The 16,196-nt window shown below is 59.4% G+C and overlaps 1 protein-coding gene across 1 annotated transcript in view; it reads right to left on the reverse strand.

Annotated features, from left to right (window-relative positions):
• The window catches only part of KNDC1 (kinase non-catalytic C-lobe domain containing 1), a 56,366-nt gene extending 44,049 nt beyond the window's left edge, over positions 1–12,317 (reverse strand). The window contains exons 1-3 of the mRNA XM_007452011.1: positions 12,216–12,317; positions 3,832–4,030; positions 3,502–3,560 (exon numbers count right to left, since the gene is read on the reverse strand). Of these exons, the coding sequence (XP_007452073.1) occupies positions 3,502–3,560; positions 3,832–4,030; positions 12,216–12,317 (360 nt within the window). The remainder of the gene's footprint in view (positions 1–3,501; positions 3,561–3,831; positions 4,031–12,215) is intronic.
• Positions 12,318–16,196: the final 3,879 nt, after the last annotated feature.

The raw sequence follows: 16,196 nt of genomic DNA on the forward strand, positions 1-16,196 counted from the left end.
CTATTATGAATTGTTATTGATTATTTCTGTTGACAAAACTAAGAAAATATATAACCCCACCCCCTCGGCAAGGCTGGCAAGAGAAAGTACAAATAAATTATCCAAGGAGTGGAACAGGGCACCTACGATGATGCAGTGATTCAGAAAGGACCTCACCTGCAACTTTAAAAACACAGGTAACAATGGGTAAATTTTTAGAAACATATGGTTTACCAAGAAGCTGACTCAATAAGAAATACAAAACAGATATATCCTATAATTATTAAAAATAGAGCAGCAATTAAAAATCTTTGCTCCAAGGAAACAGATGGCTTCATAAGTAAGTTTGACCAGACTTTGAAGGAACAGACCATCCCATTCTTACATAAACTATTACACGGCAAAGGAAGCAGGGGCATATACATACAGCCAGGATAGTCCTGAGGGCTCACACGAGTCAAAAACATCAACAGAGGGCTTCCCTGGTGGCGCAGTGGTTGAGCGTCCGCCTGCCGATGCAGGAGACGCAGGTTCGTGCCCCGGTCCGGGAAGATCCCAAGTGCCGCAGAGCGGCTGGGCCCGTGAGCCATGGCCGCTGAGCCTGCGCGTCCGGAGCCTGTGCTCCGCAATGGGAGAGGCCACAACAGTGAGAGGCCCGCGGACCGCAAAACAAACAAACAAAAAACATCAACCGAATGGAAAACTACCAGCCCACTCGAGAAAAATACACAGAGACCCAAAGCAGGCATTAGTCAATCAAATGCAACAGAGTAAAGACAAAACAGGACACAGTCAGTTTGGGTTTATCTAAGTAGGAAAGGTTGATTTAATGCTAGAAAATAAAAAAGGGAGAGATTAACATCTTGATGATCGTTTCAAAGTACGCAGAAGCATTTCCTGATAGAACTCCATCCCTCTGGCACAGTGGCGACTTCAGGGGGCCGCTGCAAATGTCATCCAGGGTGGGGAGGTGGGAAGAGCTCTCTTAGGATCGTGGAGAAATCACTGACCCTGTCACAGTGCTGCTCCAGGCCCACTCCGGACACTTGGAAGGGGCACCCGGCACCAAGCCCTTGGACAGCGGTATCAACACTGCCTGCCACCTTCTGCTAGTGATTTGATCAGTTACATAGAGAAACTAAAAGACTCTACTATAAGTTATCAGAAATAATAAAAGAATTTACCAAGATGGCTGATGTAAGATTAAGATGTTAAAGCGAACTGCATTTCTGTAGACTTGCCCCCAAAAGCAAAAAAATGTGATTAGAAAGATGACCACCCATTTAGAATAGAATCAGAAAATATCTCATTCCTGAGAATGAACTAGTAAAGGATATCCAAGTAAAACTTACAATAAAGGTTTTAAAATGTTACTGAGACAGTAAACGAGAGCTAACTAAATGGAGAGCTATTGCATGTACAACACACTATAGGCGCGTGAATTCTCCCCAAACTCATCTGCACATTCAGAGCCACTCTAGTCAAAATGCCAACAGAGCTTTCCTGGAACTTGATACTAATTCTCAAATTTATGTGGAAGAATAAAGAGTTAAGAATAGTCAGAACGCTTCTGAAAAGAACAGGGACCGGGCACGTTCGCTGTGAGATGCTGGGCTCGTGGCGGAGCTGGGGTCAATAAACGCAGCTTTAGTGCAGCGGTGGGCAGACCGCCATGGACTAGGGCAGAGGCCCGGGAAGCAGACCCATTTTTGTCCGAAACTGGGATGTATATGGCTTAGGTGGCGTGTACCGGGGCCAGCCAACTAACAGCTGGGAGCAATGGTTATCCATATAGAAAAATGAACTTGGATCCTTGCCTCACATACATTACAAATCCACCTCGGGACTGGCCCTGCAGGTCCAGTGGTTAAGAATCCACGCTCCCAATGCCGGGGGCCCGGGTTTGATTCGATCCCTGGTTAGGGAACTAGATCCCACATGCTGCAACTAAAGATCCTGCAACTAAAAGACGGGTCGCAACTAAAGACCCGGCACAGACAAATAAATAAATAAATATTTAAAAAAAAATCAGCCTCAGGCAGATTAAATGTGAATAACAAAACTTTAAAACTCTTGGTAGAAAATGTCAGTAAGTATCTGTGGATCTGGAGGCTGGCAAGGTTTCTTAAGGCACAAAAAAACACAGTGAAAGAAAACACCAATAATTGGACTATATTAGAAATGAGAAACTTTTTTTTCCATCAGAGAATGCCTTCAGGCAGCTTTTCTCAAAGCGTGGTTCCAGAGGCCAAACAATTTCCCAGCAACAGGCCATGGAGGCTGCCAGGGCCGCGGGCCTGTGCTGTCACAGGAGACTGGACGCAGACGCGGCCGTGAGAACCCAGGCCTCTGCTGAGCCGGGCATTCAAGAGATTTACAAACATGTAAAGCGATGCCACCCTCCTCACTGTTTTTTTTGGAGGGGAATACTGTCATTTCTCATGAAAGTATATTATATGTGCTAACATGCAATGGGTTTACGGTTGTCACTGAATGAATTAATAGGTAATTTTACGCATTTCTCCGTTTTAACCTGTAATACAGTGAGTATTGGCAGATATAACTCACACAAACAAAGCTCTTTGGGCATTCAGTGATTTTTAGGAGTATAAAGGGTTCCAAGAACCAAAAAGTTTGAGAACCGCTGCCTTCAAGGAAGTGAGACACAAGGTGGACATGGCATTTGCAGTCCTGACAAAACGGACGAAAATACAGGGAGAAAAGCTGAGCAACTGGATAGAAATGGGCTCTCCCACAGAGGGGATCCCCACCCCACCACCTGCAAGCCCACTGTCCTGACCGACAGGAACGCAACCCCTGGCAATCCTGGCGGAACCGATCCCGCAGGAGGGGGTGTGAGGGGTCTCTGGGCGGTGGTGGGAGCGCACCTCAGGCAGCCCCGCAGGATAGAGCTGCCCTGCTCTGCAAGTGACCCTGCCGGCCCGCTGGTAGCTCTCGCTGGACACATGGAGGCCACGCGGAGCAGCGCTGACCCCGCCAGGCCTCCCCCCACGAAGGTCATGACACCCAGTACGGAGGAGTCTAGGGAAATCACATAAAAGGAAGTTCCAGAAGCTAAGACACAGCAGGAGACTCTTTTTAGAAAGTGGAAAAAAGCAGCACGAGCGGGCCCCCTCCCTTCTCTAGGTCCCCTGCCCACCTCGCTGCACTGGGGGTGCCCAGGGGCCCTGGAGGCCTCGGTGACCTTGGTCTTGTCCTAGGCGTGGCTGCCTCTCACTCTCGTGGGTGATTCTCCGGGGCCGTGAACTGCCCCTGCCAATCCCTCAGAGGAGCTGTGACCCCCGTCAGTCACCACTGGTAATTTCAGACGCTTTTAACATCTTAAATATAGTAAATTCGCACTCAGACAACATGCTACGCGCTATAGTGAGAAGCGTGCGGCTGCGGCCAAGTCGCTGGGGACCCGAGGGGACAGAGGTGGGCATGCCGACCGCAGGCGCTCACTGCCGCCAGGTGACGGTCGGAGGGGGACCGGGCACTGGCCCGCCTGCTGCCACTTACCTCAAAGGTGTTCCCAGTCACATCGAACTCCGGGGGGACAAAGGCTCCCTCGGGGTCGTCTGGGAAGGGGAGAGAAGGCGCCGGGTCACACGGCGACCCTCCGTTCCCACTGCCTCCCACCCGGGTCACTGGGGAAGACAGGCCTCCAGGCTCTCCTGGGATGGGGAGCTGTGAGAACCAGCGCGTCCCGAGCCCCACAACAGTGGGGAGGGGTGGAGGTACCAGCAGGTTACCATGGAAACCTGGCTCCCGGACCAGCGGCCCAGGGAGGGCCCGCGTCCGCTCGACTCTGCGCTCACGTTCCCCTGTGGGCGCCCACCCAGGCCTCACCGCTGAGCTGCTCCATGAAGCACACGTTCCCGCTGGTGTTGAAGGCCAGGGTGTCGGGTGTAATGCACAGGGTCTGGAAGATGGCCGAGTGCGCGACGCTCCTCATGGACAGGCTGCACTCCAGGCACACGGCCCAGGCCTCCCGCTCGCTGAGACCGCTGTCCCGCAGGGAGAGGATGTCGGCCAGGGACACGTTCTCCTGCAAGACAGGCCTGGGCTGAGCTGCGGGCGCCGGCAGAGGGGCAGCGGGCCTGGAGACCGCGGCCCCCAACGTCCAGACAGCTCCCGGGAAGCAGACGCCACGCCGCAACGTTTCATTCTATGTCGGGAACGAGGTTTTCGGCAACATCTCAAGAAACCCCACCAGACGACATCCCACGGTTCCCGGAGGTCAGGAGCCGCAGAGCATGCGCTGCACCGTCAGCTGCTGCTGGAGCAGGTGTTTGCCCAGTCTGCCCTTCGTCCCAGACTGTGCAGCCCCCCGCCGTTGGCCCGGCCCCCTGCCGTTGGCCCGGCCCCCCGGGCTCAGCACATAGACCTTGGTGGGCACGCAGGGAGCCTCACCTTTTCAGCCTGCGAGCAGGTGAGGGAAGATGGAGCTGTTGCCACGAAGGCACAGCTGTGCGCGGGGAGCCGCCAGCCAATGAACGTGACGTGAGCCTACGACAGTCACAGGACACGCGAGAACATGCTCATGACACCACGGCTGCAGAGCCGCCTGGACAACGGCTCCAGGTGGTGCACGTGGAGGACACAGTCATGTGGCTCCTGCACAGCTAGACTCCGAGGCCGCCCACACAGCGGGCTCCACCTCCAGGTCTGACTCAGCTGTGGTTGTGCCACCCACACTCACTCACACACACGTGTGTGCACAGAGCGTGCTAACACAATCTGTCAGCTGTGTGTGTGCATAGACGGGCCCACACCAACGTGCACACAGCTCTCACACATTTACTTACTAACTTTGATGCACAGGCATGCAAAACCCACACATCCACACACGTGCCCACATGTATTCACACAAGTCACACATGCACAAACACATTCATCAATGGGTGCACACAATACACAGGCTCACACATCAGACACCCTGTACCTCACAGCCCTTTTCTGCCCATTGTTTGACACCCATTGTTAGCTCCGTGTATTTGCGTGTTCACGCACCACCAGCCTAAGGAGGGGAGGGGACTGAGGGAGCCAGGATGGGAGCCGGGGCCTGGGGCAGCAGGCCGGAGGGTCAGGAAAGGTCCTGGACACCCGACTCGGAGGGCAGGGCAAAGACTCAGGGAGAGTTGCGAGTTGCGAGTGGAGGGTCGGGGTGAGATAGGGGTGGAGGTCGGGGTGAGAGGGGGTAGGGTTGGGGTGAGTTGGGGGAGGGTCGGCGTGAGTTGGGGGTGCTACAGAAGAGAGGTGCCCCTGCTTCCGCCCCCCGCACCTAGCTCTCCCTCCAGCCTCCTTGCTCCATCCTTCCAGCACACAGGATGTTCTCACGTGTAGCCAAGCTGCCGGGTCCTAAAAGGAGCCTACCATCTCCTGCCCTCGAACTTCTCCCACCTGTACTGCACGGGGGCCTTGACCACAGCAAAGGAGATGAAGGGTTTAAACTCAGAACGAAAGCAGCAGCGTGAGGAGCCGCTGTGTGTGTGTCTGGCCAAGCAGCGTGTGGTGTGCGGGGCGGCGGAGGGGGGCCACAGGAGGGGTATGCGGCAGGTCCGCCCGTGTGACTAGGCTCATCCCACGTCTGTTCCTTCTCAGTTCAGGGAGGGGCTCAATGACATCCTCCTGGGCCCTCCCAGCTCTTTCTCTTGCGGGGTGGTGGTTAAGATGGATGAGGAAAAGGCAGCTCTGAGAGCAGAAAGCCCCTTGCTGGGCTCCCGTATTGTACTGACCGTGGGAGGAGGGTGGACGGGGCATAGCAAAAAGCAGAGCACACGATTAGACTGGGGCGGCAGAGAGGCTCGTGAACCAGAAACCTCAGCTTCCAAATCTCCCGGCTGGGTTCCCCGGGTTCGCTGATAAAAGGTCTTCCTGATTTGGCTCTACCTGGGGGCCTCTCTGCCCCACCCAGGACCCCTCACGACTCAGGAGAGCCCGAGGCTCCCAGGGATGCCCGCGAGGCCTGGTTAGAGAGACACCTGGGCACAGTGTGCACACACGCACACACATGCACACGTACACACAGAGGCCTGCACAGTGAACAGCCTGAGGACCCCGTGGGCTTGGTTATTTAGGAGGGTGAGTGAGCCAGTCCCACTACAGCGGCCTCGCTGACTCTCCACTGGCTGTTGGCACGCAGCTGTGACAGATGTGCTGCCAGGAGATGGGAGCCCAGGGCAGAACCATGGCACGGCTTCCTGCTCAGGCCCAGGCCTCTGCTGCCCCTGCCCAGTGGAAAGATGCCCTGGTGAGGTGGAAACTCCTTGGGGAAGCTGGAGACCTGCACCCATTCATGAGGAGCACCTGCTGGGGAGAGCACCTACTGAGGGGAGCTCCTGCTGGGGGGATTCTCTGCGTGACTCTATGGGGTAACTTCCATGGGTCCTGAGTCATTGCTTCCGTGTGGCTAATGCCTTCATTCACTGGTCTTAGCTCCTCTGAAACCCCACTGTTACAACGGGAAGGCGAGATTCAGCTGAAGCAAGTTCCAGGACAGCACCGAGGGACACTGCAGGCCCCCAACACACCCAGGGCAGGTCTTGCCACATGATGACGGATCCCGTACACTGCGCCCACGGTCACCTCCCTCTGGGACCCGCAGCCCGTCCCCCTGGTCCATTCTGCTCTGGCCCAGGCAGGAAGAATGACCCTTCCTTGCCTGAATCCACAGCTCAAGTAGGGCAGGCGGGGGTGCTGGGCCGCCTTGGCTGATGGGCCAAAGACAAGGAGAGGGAGAGACCGGGAAGCAGGTGTTGGCCATTTAGGCCCCCTCAGTCCACCACCCGCCCCCAAATTCCAGCCCTGATAGATGGGAGCCTGTGCTCTTCCCAGAGGGGCAGCTCATTACCTCATGCCATGAGGCCCCGATCCACACTCAAGGGGATGGTGCCTGGAGGCTGGCAGGGGCTTCATGGGCCGAGACAGACGTGTGTGTGTGTGTGTGTGTGTGTGTGTGTGCGCGCGCGCGCGTGCGCGCGCGGGGTGACATGCTACGAACAGAAAAGCCAGCGAGGCTCCTCCAGACGCCTGTGCTCCAGCCTCGCCTCTGGGCACCCACCAGGGGCTGCTGCAGGCTTGGGGAGACTTCCCTCCTGCCACTGCCCACGCGGCCTGACCTGGTCATTGCCAGCCAGCTCCATCTCCTGGGTATAGAGCCAGCCTTCCAGGCAGACCCAGAAAGCCTACTGGAGCTCACACCTCACCCCTCACTACTGCCCAGCGAGGCGCTGCCTGGGTGGGCTCTGGGGGGAGATCTGAGGGGGAGACCACCCAGGGCAGGAAAGAGGGCCCCCCTTGCAATTGTGTGGGCACAGACTCAACCCCCATCCTGGCTGGGAGGGGGGCTTGGGAGGCAAGAGGACGCGGCTTCCCAAGGCAGCCCCTGTCGCCAGTCTGGGTCCTACAGGGCAGTGCTGGCTTCCTGCCGCGGGCCACTGTCCAGTGACGGCAACACGCCAGCCATGCAGGAGCTTCTGCCCCACAGACGCAGACTGTGAGCCAGGGCCATGTGGGGCCACAGGACCCATGGGTCATTCTGCATATTTCAAATGCTCCCCACCTGCTTTCAGATCCCCAGGCCCAGCCCAGCTCCCGGCCCACAGATGATGGAGAGATGCCGCGCTGGACTCCTTATCCCTTGGGGGAGTCTGGGGTCTGGAAGACGCCCTGCCCCCCGAAGGCCCCTGCAGGCCAGTGGCACCGCCTGCCTCCCGATGACCTGGGGTCTGCCTGATCCGCACCCCGGCCTTAGCTTGTACCGATGCAGTGGTGCTGCCTGCAGGTGGCCAGGGACCGGGCGGGCTGTGACCGCCAGGACCTTGCTGGGCGGTGCCGGCCCCCTCAGCACGCCCCCCGGGTGGTCTCTGGCCCTGAGTTCTCGTGCTCATGCGTCGCCCATGGGTCATGTGTCTCTGGGGCAGGTGTCCAGACTGAAGTTGCTGGGACACAAGTGCAGGCATCCCCACCCACTACCGGATGCCAAACTGTTTTCCAAAGAGGCTGGTCCACTCCATCCCCCCTACACCCTGGCAGAGGGGCAGGGCCGCTACCACCCATTCCCCGCCAACTCGGGCCACCGTCCAGCTTTCTGGTTCTCGCCAACCTGGCGCTTGTGGGAAGGTTTTTGCAGTGAGTGTATTTTGTGTTGCCTGATAATAATAAAGTCAAACATTTTCTCATATGTCCACCAGCAATTTGGATTTTCTCTGGGGTCACACACAACAGGGCATGGACGTTCCAGGGGCTCCTGCGGGGTGGTGTCCACAGGGTTCTATTTCCTGAGCTCACTGTGGTCAGTTGATATAATTAGCTGTATAACCAGCAAATGCCTGTGTCTCATGTGGCTTGTACAGTCCTGGGTCTGGCACCCACCATCCCTCCCTGGAAGCTGCCCGCTGTCCCTGGCCACGGTTCCCTCCGGGGGCTCCTCCGCATGGCCCTCCTTCCTCTCACGCAGGATGGCTTTTCGGATACAACCTGACTACACAACGCTGTGCTAGGCAGTCACATGTCCCTGGCGGGGATTTAAAACCTTCAACACCAACCACACCCAATGTGTGCAGGAAGCAGGGACATTCCTCCTGTTTCACGAGAACACACCCAAAGGCAATGCCTCTCTCGCCAGGGAGGGTGCGAGAAGTTTGAGGAGCCCCGAGCTTCCCGGCTGGATGCTACTGCAAAGGTGGCGTCCCACTTCACCTGGAGGTGACGGCCACAGGATGATGGGGACCCCCGGCCCCGTGCACTGTGCACGGCTGGGGGCCGCTCCAGCCCCGAGGGGCGCTGGGGACACTGTTACCAGGAGGAGGCCTCAGGGCATGGCCGCAGGACAGACGGTGGGCTCGGGATTGAGGCTTTGGGTCCAAATCCCGGCTCTGCTTGTCCTGTTTATTTGGCATCAGTCACTGGCTCGGTGTGCCAGGCACGGAGGAGGCCCTGGAAGTGTGGGGCAGCCAGTGCAGAGGGCCCCACGTGGAGAACCACATATTCTGCGTCTGCCTTGGAGAGTGATCTGGGGGGACGTGAGTCTCCCAACAGACGCTTTAGAAATGCGTCCTTCTGGGGGGAGTGTTTGAAGGCTGACGGCTGGGAGCACCCTTTCTTGCTCCATCAAAGCCACGGAGATATCCACAGGGTTCTTTATTCCCTTGCCTTTCCTCTCCGCAGCCTTCTCTCTCGCCGAATCCAGGCCACGGGGTGGGGTGGGGGGGTTGAGGCAGCAACCCCCCCCCCCCCCCCCCCCCCCCAGGGACGCGGCTTCCCAAGGCAGCCCCTGTCGCCAGTCTGGGTCCTACAGGGCAGTGCTGGCTTCCTGCCGCGGGCCACTGTCCAGTGACGGCAACACGCCAGCCATGCAGGAGCTTCTGCCCCACAGACGCAGACTGTGAGCCAGGGCCATGTGGGGCCACAGGACCCATGGGTCATTCTGCATATTTCAAATGCTCCCCACCTGCTTTCAGATCCCCAGGCCCAGCCCAGCTCCCGGCCCACAGATGATGGAGAGATGCCGCGCTGGACTCCTTATCCCTTGGGGGAGTCTGGGGTCTGGAAGACGCCCTGCCCCCCGAAGGCCCCTGCAGGCCAGTGGCACCGCCTGCCTCCCGATGACCTGGGGTCTGCCTGATCCGCACCCCGGCCTTAGCTTGTACCGATGCAGTGGTGCTGCCTGCAGGTGGCCAGGGACCGGGCGGGCTGTGACCGCCAGGACCTTGCTGGGCGGTGCCGGCCCCCTCAGCACGCCCCCCGGGTGGTCTCTGGCCCTGAGTTCTCGTGCTCATGCGTCGCCCATGGGTCATGTGTCTCTGGGGCAGGTGTCCAGACTGAAGTTGCTGGGACACAAGTGCAGGCATCCCCACCCACTACCGGATGCCAAACTGTTTTCCAAAGAGGCTGGTCCACTCCATCCCCCCTACACCCTGGCAGAGGGGCAGGGCCGCTACCACCCATTCCCCGCCAACTCGGGCCACCGTCCAGCTTTCTGGTTCTCGCCAACCTGGCGCTTGTGGGAAGGTTTTTGCAGTGAGTGTATTTTGTGTTGCCTGATAATAATAAAGTCAAACATTTTCTCATATGTCCACCAGCAATTTGGATTTTCTCTGGGGTCACACACAACAGGGCATGGACGTTCCAGGGGCTCCTGCGGGGTGGTGTCCACAGGGTTCTATTTCCTGAGCTCACTGTGGTCAGTTGATATAATTAGCTGTATAACCAGCAAATGCCTGTGTCTCATGTGGCTTGTACAGTCCTGGGTCTGGCACCCACCATCCCTCCCTGGAAGCTGCCCGCTGTCCCTGGCCACGGTTCCCTCCGGGGGCTCCTCCGCATGGCCCTCCTTCCTCTCACGCAGGATGGCTTTTCGGATACAACCTGACTACACAACGCTGTGCTAGGCAGTCACATGTCCCTGGCGGGGATTTAAAACCTTCAACACCAACCACACCCAATGTGTGCAGGAAGCAGGGACATTCCTCCTGTTTCACGAGAACACACCCAAAGGCAATGCCTCTCTCGCCAGGGAGGGTGCGAGAAGTTTGAGGAGCCCCGAGCTTCCCGGCTGGATGCTACTGCAAAGGTGGCGTCCCACTTCACCTGGAGGTGACGGCCACAGGATGATGGGGACCCCCGGCCCCGTGCACTGTGCACGGCTGGGGGCCGCTCCAGCCCCGAGGGGCGCTGGGGACACTGTTACCAGGAGGAGGCCTCAGGGCATGGCCGCAGGACAGACGGTGGGCTCGGGATTGAGGCTTTGGGTCCAAATCCCGGCTCTGCTTGTCCTGTTTATTTGGCATCAGTCACTGGCTCGGTGTGCCAGGCACGGAGGAGGCCCTGGAAGTGTGGGGCAGCCAGTGCAGAGGGCCCCACGTGGAGAACCACATATTCTGCGTCTGCCTTGGAGAGTGATCTGGGGGGACGTGAGTCTCCCAACAGACGCTTTAGAAATGCGTCCTTCTGGGGGGAGTGTTTGAAGGCTGACGGCTGGGAGCACCCTTTCTTGCTCCATCAAAGCCACGGAGATATCCACAGGGTTCTTTATTCCCTTGCCTTTCCTCTCCGCAGCCTTCTCTCTCGCCGAATCCAGGCCACGGGGTGGGGTGGGGGGGTTGAGGCAGCAACCCCCCCCCCTCCGCCCCGCCCCAGGGCACTGCCGCGGCAGCCTCCTCAACAGACTTCTGCCACCAGAAGGACCGCTTCTAGGGCATGAGCCCCTCTGTCCTCAGAACCAGCTCTTCTGGGGAAGTGGGCAGGGGCCAGCTGAGGGTGAGGGACCTGGGGACCAGAGCTTCAGCTGTTATGAACCCCCTCTAGCCCAGGAGGGGCTAGCCGGGTCTGCCTCGCTGGTGGGCCTGGCCAGATGGGCACGTGGAGGGTCTTGTCATTTAGAGGGCAACACTGCAACAGCGCTCTGCTAAGGGCGCACGGTGCCAGCAGACCCCACGGATGGGCGCCTGTACCTGCTAGGGGCTGGGAGGGCATCTGCACAGACCCCCAGCCTTGGGAGAGTAGAGGGTCTTCTTGGGAGCAGCTGTGTCCTCTGGGGGTCACCTCTCGTGTGGCGGGGACTGGCTTGTTCAAGGGCCACGGAGTTTATTCATTTGACCCCAACACACAGTCTGTGGGGCACTACAGGGAAGCCAGAGCTACAGGGACAAACCCAGGAGGGTGTGGAGGCGTCTCTGACAGAGTCGCGGGCAAAGTGGCCCAGTTAATGGCCAGAAGCCCCATGTGACAGAGACCCTGGCCCCTCTGCACCCTGGCTGCGGGTTCAGGACTTGGGCTCCTGACTGAAGGCCACTTTTGTCCTCTATGAGCAGGAATCAGCCCTCAGTCATGGAGGCCTCCCCCGCCCCCAGCTCCTGAGCAGTCTGGCCTGACTGGGCTCTGCTGCCAGGGCCTTCCGCTGACCTCCTAGGGTCTCCGCAAGGAGGAATACAGCGCTCGGGTCCTGCGGCTAAGCGCTCCCCACGCTCATCCCCCCAACATCTGTAATCCGGAGCCCACCCCCGCAGGGTGCCAACGTCTTCAGTGACAGCCCACCCGCTGCTGTCCCAGATGGCATCCCCCAGTCCTGTCCCCTCTGGGGGAAAACGTTAAAGGCTGGTGCTGGTGGTGAGAAGGGCTTTGGTATCCCCCTGCTGCCAGGACCTGGCCCGGGGGCAGGGGGCCTGGGGACTCTCCACGAACCCCTCCGTGGGGAACGGTGGGGGTCCCAGCGCGGGTCGGGGGCTCACCTCGTCCTCCGGCAGAGTGGGGAGCGGCTCGAAGTCGTAGAAGTCTAAGTCTTTGCCGTCCTCCTCGTAAAAATCCGCCGCAGCAGGGTCCATGGCCTGCATCCTCCGTGCGCCGCCGGCGGCGCCACACTCTCAGTCGCTGCCTGAGCCGCCGCGCTCCGGCCGGAGGCGCACCCGCCGCCCGAGATCTACGCGAGGCCGGCGCCCCCCGCCTGGCCTCGCCCCTCCAGCGGCCTTGGCGCCCCGGCCGTCGGCTCCGCGCACAGGCTCTGGCTCTGCGAGCCGCGATGGCTACGCGCGCAAGGCCGCCATGGTAACGCCCCCCGCGCCGCCCCCCGCGGCCCACGCCGGCCCCGCCCCCGGTGCGCCCCGCCCTCGCGCTGCCGCAGTGTCACCAGAGCGGGGACCGGGGTGGGGGCACCTGGGCGCGGGACTTGGGGTCGGGGTAGTCGCAAGGCCGTGCTCACTTTGCCGGGCAATTGGGGGCGACTGGGGCTTCCAAGGGCGTTCTGGGGACTTTGTCCCTCGGGGACGTTGGCCGCTGTCCTGGGGGATGCACTGCGGGGCGTGGGGAGGGGTGGAGGCCTGTACGCGGTTGGCACCATTTGGGGGCGGGGCCAGCCTTGTGGCCGGTGTTCCTGAGCGGTGCGTCGCGGGCAGCCGCGGGCTCTGTGGGCACACGGAGGGAGGGCCGCGGCCCAGCCCGCGGAGAGTGCCGGGCGGGTGGTCCACCCTCCACCCTGTCACCCTCGCTCCCTGCCCCCGCCGGCAGGGGCGGGGCTGCCGCAGTCCACGCGAGGAGGTGGGGAGGGGCGGCTGCAGAGGTGCCCAGGAGGGCCAGGCACCCAGGGACCAGGAAGGGGGGGGGGGGGGCGGGCAGGGGGGACGGAGTGGGGTAGAGTCCAGGGAGAAGACCCGTCTGAGCGGTCGGGGTCTGGCCTACCCCTTCCTTGAGTTAGGGTCCCATGGATGGGGGACCAATAATTAGAGCTTCATCCAGACCTTGCCAGGCTGCCTCCTCGGTGTGGAAAGGGAAGCAAAAGAACAGACAAGCTCTCCCTCAATTTGGCAGTCCTGCTGGTTCGTGACTAACCCCTTCACAGGGTTTCCTCAGCACAGGGACGAGCCTTGCCCCAAGCCAGGGCCTGTGGCTGGGCAGAGAGCAGGACACACCTACCCCAGCCTGGCAGAGATCCAGGGAGGGTGCCCCCTCACAGTGAAGCAAAGAGCCAGACAGCACAGCCTCCACGTCTTCTGCAGGAGGGTGACGGGTGGGCCCCCTCCCCCGGCGCAGAGCAGGGGGTCAGAGCTCCCACAAGACGGTGGGCACTGCGGCCAGGCTCACAGCAGCCACTCCGTAAATGCTCCTCGGTGAAGGAAGCTGACTTGCGGCAGGTCCTGCCAGGTCCGAGGATGCAGGGGACTAATTCTATCCCGGCTCAGGTCTCGTGGCCCCAGGGACCCTGCGATGTGACCCCAGGTGGGTGAGGAGCACCCGGTCAGGGGAGGAGCGTGGGCAGCGAGGCCTCAGTCTGGCGGCCGGGGTGCCGGCAGCCCCACCGTGTGCAGCACACCCAAGGCACCTGAGAGAAGTGGGTCTGGCTGTCTGGGAGCTGGCGGCAGCAGCCAGGGTGGGCGGGTGGGCAGGTGAGGGCAGCAGCGGTTGGAGAAGACCCATCTCAGGATGGGCGCCTGGGCTGTCGGTGGGCACCGCCCGGTCTCAGAGGGAGGCAGGCCCTGCTCCAGAGCCCCGGGGCTCCAGCTGCATCCTGTGCTCAGACCCTGGGTCCACGGAGCCGAGCGCCCTGCCCGCAGGGTCCCTGTGCTGCAGGGGCAGGGGGCTGCCCCTTCCCTCCGTCCCAGGCTGGCGTCGAAGGCTGTTGAAGCCTGCGTGTGGCCTTGACACCCCTCACCCGCCATCCAGCCTAAACACCCTCCGGGGGTCTCAGCTGTTGTGGGCCCAAAGGGAGGATGCCGACTTTATCACCTGGTTCTCAGGTCTCCCTGCAACCGGGCCTGGGGTCTGAGCTGAGGACTGAATTGGGGGGTGGCATGCAAACCCCTTGACTGAAGGAACAGTGTCATCGCCAATGGTTCCGGGCCTAATGGCATTGTCTACTTTGGGAAAAGGTGCATCCAATTTGGGTAAAATACAGAACAAATGGGCTGTAGATGCCGGCTGAGTCAGCTTTGGCCGTTACAGCCTAAAAGCACTTAGTGGGCATGTCCCATCTCCTCAGTCAAGCAGGGACCAGGGTGCCTGGGCCAGTGGGGAGGGGCCGGCGGGAGCCCTAGGGAGGCACCTGGCAGCGGCCGCATTGCCCTTCCTTCTACCCGCCTGCTTCCCCAAAGCGTTTGTGGTCACTGGTCTTCCTTGTTCAGTGGAGTGACCAGAAGCTTCTGCTGGGTGTTTTGTGAGTCTCACTGTGTGTTTGCACACTTGCCCGCGTTTATGGCAAGCTCTGCTCCCTGGAAGGGCGTGGCACCCTGTGTCCTGGTGCCTCGGGCATGGTGGGTGCTTGTCAGTGTTGGTACATGACTGTGACATTACTTTCGAGATCAGACCAAGTCTAGATCAGGCACTCCCAACCTTCCCAGAGCAAATGGGACAAGGACGTCCAGGCAGTCCTGGGCACCACTCAAAGTTAATTTCAAGCTCAGCTCCAAACAGGCCAAGAGTCCTCACGAGCAGACTGCCGCGAGGGCCCGCTCGCCCCGGCCTCTGCGCCAGCCTCTCCCCACCACCCGCACGTCCAGCACATGCCCAGTGAGCAGGTCTGCTTCCTGGGACTCTTAAGCGCTGCAGAATCCTGCAGAGGCTTCCTGGACACACGGTCAGCTCCACGACCAAGGCCGCGACCTGGCGGAGTCCCGTCTCCTCGCTGCTCTTCCCTGACCCGTCGACTCATTCTCCTTCACCCCCACCTCCTCCAAGACCCTCCCTCTGTCTCCAAGCAGGTCCTAGCCCAAGCGCCCTCCCTGCCCACCCCCGAGCCTCAGACCTCAGCCCTCCCCTGGCCGCCCTCAGTGACCAGGGAGGCTGTACTCCAGGCTAGGCTGGGCCCTCGCCACGCGTGACCCCAGGCACGCTCTCTCCTGGCTTCTGCCATGCAGTCAGCGGCTGTCAGTAGATCAGGCCGAATGTGGGGTGGGAGGGAGTGGTGCAGGATGGGTTTTCAAAGCTCCTGTTTTCCCTGAGAGATTTTGAGAAGCTGTCACACCACGTGTACATTTTGAAGTCGACATCTACATTTTTGAAAAATTAAGAAATGTAAGTAATTGCAAAGAATGTAATTTCTGGCGTGGTATAATTATTGACATTTTGAAATAAAGCTGTTAGTCACTCCTGTAAATATATCCAAGGACCTAAAAACCAAAGTGGTTTTGATACCCACTATCAATCATTTAGAAAAAAACACATAAACATTTTTTTTCATAGTCGGAAATCTTCATCGTAACATTTTCCTTAAACTCGTTATTCTTGTCTAACTTCAGCCAGAATTTTATCCTGCTGTGATATATTTTTATGCTTGAAAGTTTCTGTAGATTCTCCATAATACTTTGCAACAAAAATGCATGTAAGTTTTACTAAATTGAATATTTATTAAGTAAACATTTTAAACATTTTTGTTTCCAGTGACCATGAGATTCATTTTACGGTATCGAAATATTCTGACCATGTTTCTCCTGGCGATAGGACCTAGACCGCCGACCTGCTGCTGCTGGGGCAGCCTGTGCCGTCCTGTCACTTGGTGGCCGTCACTCCGTGTCTGTCACTTGGTCTCTGCACGCTCTGGCTCGTCCCCGTGCTGCCGCCTCCCTGAGCAGCTGAGGGCAGCCCCTGCCCCACTACTCTTCCCGGGCAGGGGGGCGGAATGGGGGTACCCCAGGGACCCCAGCACCCATGGGGCACCCTCCCCAGGGGTCTGGGCCCCATGCTCTAGCAGCCCTGCCCCCAGGCGTGGAAGCCCCTCCTTAAGG

Source organism: Lipotes vexillifer, unplaced genomic scaffold (assembly GCF_000442215.2).
Source record: "Lipotes vexillifer unplaced genomic scaffold, Lipotes_vexillifer_v1.1 scaffold1117, whole genome shotgun sequence".
In the NCBI taxonomy this organism is placed as follows: Eukaryota; Metazoa; Chordata; class Mammalia; order Artiodactyla; family Lipotidae; genus Lipotes; species Lipotes vexillifer.